The sequence below is a fragment of the Salmo trutta genome, chromosome 4 (assembly GCF_901001165.1).
Source record: "Salmo trutta chromosome 4, fSalTru1.1, whole genome shotgun sequence".
NCBI classification, from domain to species: domain Eukaryota; kingdom Metazoa; phylum Chordata; class Actinopteri; order Salmoniformes; family Salmonidae; genus Salmo; species Salmo trutta.
The window spans coordinates 70,611,200-70,617,199 of record NC_042960.1 but is presented as its reverse complement, the minus strand read 5'-3'; the positions used below and the strand labels follow the sequence as shown (position 1 = coordinate 70,617,199).

Here is a 6,000-nt window from a genome sequence, read left to right as displayed (position 1 = left end):
CTTTATCTATATCTATCTCTATATATCTATCTATATGTATCTATATCTATATATCTCTATATATCTGTCTATATATATATCTATCTATCTATATCTATCTATATATGTCTATATATATCTATCTCTATCTTTATATATATCTATCTCTATCTATATCTATATATATCTCTATCTATATATATCTATATCTATCTATATATATCTCTATATATCTGTCTATATATATATCTATCTATATCTATCTATATCTATATATCTATCTATCTTTATCTATATCTGTATCTATCTATCTTTATCTATATCTATCTCTATATATCTATCTATATGTATCTATATCTATATATCTCTATATATCTGTCTATATATATATCTATCTATCTATATCTATCTATATCTATATCTATCTATCTTTATCTATATCTGTATCTATCTATCTTTATCTATATCTATCTCTATCTATCTCTATCTATATATATCTATATATATCTATCTCTATCTATATCTATCTATATAAATCTATATCTATATATATCTACATATCTATATCTATCTATATATATCTATATCTATCTATATCTATATATATCTATGTATATATCTATATCTATCTATACATATCTATATATATCTCTATCTATCTCTATCTCTATCTGTCTCTATCTATATCTATATCTATCTATCTCTATCTATATCTCTATCTATATATATCTGATTACTATTAATGCTTGTTGGTTTTTATATTAAACCAGTTTGTTTCTGTTTGAATGTGGAGTTGAATTCCTTTAATCTTGATGTGCAGAAAGTACTAAAAAGCCTGCAAACCATCAGCCCTGATAGAAACACACCATCACACACCATCAGCCCTGATAGAAACACACCATCACACACCATCAGCCCTGATAGAAACACACCATCAGCCCTGATAGAAACACACCATCACACACCATCAGCCCTGATAGAAACACACCATCACACACCATCAGCCCTGATAGAAACACACCATCACACACCATCAGTCCTGATATAAACACACCATCAGCCCTGATAGAAACACACCATCACACACCATCAGCCCTGATAGAAACACACCATCACACACCATCAGCCCTGATAGAAACACACCATCACACACCATCAGTCCTGATATAAACACACCATCAGCCCTGATAGAAACACACCATCACACACCATCAGCCCTGATAGAAACACACCATCACACACCATCAGTCCTGATATAAACACACCATCAGCCCTGATAGAAACACACCATCACACACCATCAGTCCTGATAGAAACACACCATCGGTCCTGATAAAAACACCATCACACACCATCAGTCCTGATAGAAACACACCGTCAGTCCTGATAGAAACACACCATCAGTCCTGATAGAAACACACCATCAGTCCTGGTAGAAACACACCATCAGTCCTGATAGAAACACACCATCAGATAGAAACACACCATCGGTCCTGATAGAAACACACCATCAGTCCTGATAGAAACACACCATCAGCCCTGATAGAAATACACCATCAGATAGAAACACACCGTCAGTCCTGATAGAAACACACCATCAGCCCTGATAGAAACACACCATCAGATAGAAACACACCATCGGTCCTGATAGAAACACACCATCAGTCCTGATAGAAACACACCATCAGCCCTGATAGAAATACACCATCAGCCCAGATAGAAACACACCATCAGATCGAAACACACCATCAGATAGAAACACACCATCAGCCCTGATAGAAACACACTATCGGTCCTGATAGAAACACACCATCAGTCCTGATAGAAACACACCATCAGTCCTGATAGAAACACACCATCAGATAGACACACACCATCAGTCCTGATAGAAACACACCATCAGATAGAAACACACCATCAGATAGAAACACACCATCAGTCCTGATAGAAACACACCATCAGTCCTGATAGAAACACACCATCAGCCCTGATAGAAACACACCATCAGATAGAAACACACCATCAGATAGAAACACACCATCAGATAGAAACACACCATCAGTCCTGACAGAAACACACCATCAGCCCTGATAGAAACACACCATCAGATAGAAACACACCATCAGATAGAAACACACCATCAGATAGAAACACACCATCAGTCCTGATAGAAACACACCATCAGCCCTGATAGAAACACAACATCAGATAGAAACACACCATCAGATAGAAACACACCATCAGTCCTGATAGAAACACACCATCAGTCCTGATAGAAACACACCATCAGTCCTGATAGAAACACACCATCAGATAGAAACACACCATCAGTCCTGGTAGAAACACACCATCAGTCCTGATATAAACACACCATCAGATAGAAACACACCATCAGTCCTGATATAAACACACCATCAGTCCTGATATAAACACACCATCAGTCCTGATATAAACACACCATCAGTCCTGATAGAAACACACCATCAGTCCTGATAGAAACTAAACATTGCCACTATTAAAAGGTGTTAGGATAAGAAATAGTAATTTTTTTAGTGTTTTTCATGTCAGTTGATTGACTTAGCATCTAAGTGGTGATGTGTGTGTGTGTGTGACATCAGCTATTATTCTGTTTAGGTGTGGGCGGTGGACCTGGACCTTAGCTATAGTAACCAGTTGGCCATGACCCAGCTGATGCTCATGGTGACGGGGGGAAGCCTGGACTGTCGGACTAGTCGTCTGGAGGTCGCCCTCGCCAAGCCCTTCCTGCTCCAGAAAGGATCCAAAGACACTGCTGTAGGCTTTCCTTTAGTTTCTCATTTCTGTTATCTTCAAACGGATTTTATAATATGTTTTAGAATCCTGTTTCTTCCTGTAGAATGTCCCTAGGACCCCCACCAACCTGTTTCTGACCCTCCCCCCCCACCACCAACCTGCTTCTCACCACCCCCCCCACCACCAACCTGCTTCTCACCACCCCCCCCCCACCACCACAACCACCAACCTGCTTCTCACCACCCCCCACAACCACCAACCTGCTTCTCACCACCCCCCACAACCACCAACCTGCTTCTCACCACCCCCCCCACCACCACAACCACCAACCTGCTTCTCACCACCCCCCCCCCACCACCACAACCACCAACCTGCTTCTCACCACCCCCCACAACCACCAACCTGCTTCTCACCACCACCCACAACCACCAACCTGCTTCTCACCACCCCCCCCACCACCAACCTGCTTCTCACCACCCCCCCACCACCAACCTGCTTCTCACCACCACCACACCTTCCTCCACCATCTACACCTCCTGAACCACCACCTCCACCACATCGTCCACCATCTACACCTCCTCCACCACCTCCACATCCTCCAGGTCCTCTTCCTCCACCTCCACATCCTCCTCCACATCCTCCTCCACATCCTCCTCTACCACCTCCACATCCTCCTCCACATCCTCCTCTACCACCTCCACATCCTCCTCCTCCACATCCTCCTCCACCACCTCCACATCCTCATCCTCCTCCTCCTCCACCACCTCCACATCCTCCTCCTCCTCCACATCCTCCTCCTCCACCACCTCCACATCCTCATCCTCCACCACCTCCACATCCTCCACCTCCTCCTCCACCACCTCCTCCTCTTCCTCCACCACCTCCACATCCTCCTCCTCTTCCTCCACCACCTCCACATCCTCCTCCTCTTCCTCCACTACCTCCACATCCTCCTCCTCTTCCTCCACCTCCTCCTCCTCTTCCTCCACCACCTCCACATCCTCCTCCTCTTCCTCCACCACCTCCACATCCTCCTCCTCTTCCTCCACCTCCTCCTCCTCTTCCTCCACATCCTCCACATCCTCCTCCTCCACATCCTCCTCCTCCACATCCTCCTCCTCTTCCTCCACATCCTCCACATCCTCCTCCTCCACATCCTCCTCCTCTTCCTCCACCACCTCCACATCCTCCTCCTCCACATCCTCCTCCTCTTCCTCCACCACCTCCACCTCCTCCTCTTCCTCCACCACCTCCACATCCTCCTCCTCTTCCTCCACATCCTCCTCTTCCTCCACATCCTCCTCCTCCACATCCTCCTCCTCTTCCTCCACATCCTCCTCCTCTTCCTCCACATCCTCCTCCTCTTCCTCCACTACCTCCAGGTCCTCCTCCTCCTCCATCACACCCCTCAGGCCTTATTGCTTAAATCTGTCACAATAAGATCCACCCACATTGATCCGTGTTTTATTTATTTAAATACAACTAAATACTGTAATTACGGCCTCCCTGCTCTGGCCTGAACCCAACTGGTGCTTAGCTGCTAAATTAATCCATTATCATTTTGACTGATGAGCCCGGATAATGAAGCCATTAATAATGCATAGATATAGTGTTCATTATGCAAGCTGTGGTGTGTGTTTGTGCGTGCCTGAACAGAGCGCTGCATTAGATTAACTTGACATGCATCAAGCCAGCCAGGCCTCTAAACAATACACTCCTTTTATTAGGAAGGACACACAGGAGTCTACGCTTGTTAGTCCGCCACTGGTCTTATTTTTTATCAAACATCCATTTACATTCGTGTGTGTGTGTGTGTGTGTGTGTCTCTCGATGCACCAGTAACACAACAATATGTCTCCGACCCTGCGCTCTGCTGCGTGATAATGTCTTTAGAACTGGCCTATCATTAGAGACCGCTGGATATTACAAACACAATTAAATCCCTGCTGGGCAGACATACTTTTATTGTTGTGTGAGGAGACTGGCTCTGACAAATGGAAGCACACGGCCATCACAACGAGTTATGGGCTGAAGCTTGGTCTCTGAAGTAGACAGGGGGCTTTTAGTCCTGCTGCTGGGTCTCTGAAGTAGATAGGGGGCTTTTAGTCCTGCTGCTGGGTCTCTGAAGTAGACAGGGGGCTTTTAGTCCTGCTGCTGGGTCTCTGAAGTAGACAGGGGGCTTTTAGTCCTGAAGCTGGGACTCTGAAGTAGACAGGGGGCTTTTAGTCCTGAAGCTGGGTCTCTGAAGTAGACAGGGGGCTTTTAGTCCTGCTGCTGGGTCTCTGAAGTAGACAGGGGGCTTTTAGTCCTGAAGCTGGGTCTCTGAAGTAGACAGGGGGCTTTTAGTCCTAAAGCTGGGGCTCTGAAGTAGACAGGGGGCTTTTAGTCCTGAAGCTGGGTCTCTGAAGTAGACAGGGGGCTTTTAGTCCTGCTGCTGGGTCTCTGAAGTAGACAGGGGCTTTTAGTCCTGAAGCAGGGTCTCTGAAGTAGACAGGGGCTTTTAGTCCTGAAGCTGGGTTTCTGAAGTAGACAGGGGGCTTTTAGTCCTGAAGCTGGGTCTCTGAAGTAGACAGGGGGCTTTTAGTCCTGCTGCTGGATCTCTGAAGTAGACAGGGGGCTTTTAGTCCTGAAGCTGGGTCTCTGAAGTAGACAGGGGGCTTTTAGTCCTGCTGCTGGGTCTCTGAAGTAGACAGGGGGCTTTTAGTCCTGAAGCTTGGTCTCTGAAGTAGACAGGGGGCTTTTAGTCCTGCTGCTGGGTCTCTGAAGTAGACAGGGGGCTTTTAGTCCTGAAGCTGGGTCTCTGAAGTAGACAGGGGGCTTTTAGTCCTGCTGCTGGGTCTCTGAAGTAGACAGGGGGCTTTTAGTCCTGCTGCTGGGTCTCTGAAGTAGACAGGGGCTTTTAGTCCTGAAGCTGGGTCTCTGAAGCAGGTAGGAGCTTTTAGTCCCCCTGCTGGATCTATGAAGTAGACAGGGGCTTTTAGTCCTGAAGCTGGGTCTCTGAAGTAGACAGCGCTTTTAGTCCTCCTGCTGGGTCTCTGAAGTAGACATGGGGCTTTTAGTCCTGAAGCTGGGTCTCTGAAGCAGGTAGGAGCTTTTAGTCCTCCTGCTGGATCTATGAAGTAGACAGGGGCTTTTAGTCCTGAAGCTGGGTCTCTGAAGTAGACAGGGCTTTTAGTCCTCCTGCTGGGTCTCTGAAGTAGACATGGGGCTTTTAGTCCTCCTGCTGGGTCTCTGAAGTAGACAGGGCTT

At 46.1% G+C, this 6,000-nt stretch overlaps 1 protein-coding gene across 1 annotated transcript in view; it reads left to right on the top strand.

Moving 5' to 3' along the window:
- Nucleotides 1-6,000, top strand: part of iqch (IQ motif containing H) — a 117,798-nt gene that overhangs the window by 97,543 nt on the left and 14,255 nt on the right. Inside the window, exon 19 of the mRNA XM_029751938.1 lies at nt 2,614-2,772. Within this exon, the coding sequence (XP_029607798.1) occupies nt 2,614-2,772 (159 nt within the window). The remainder of the gene's footprint in view (nt 1-2,613; nt 2,773-6,000) is intronic.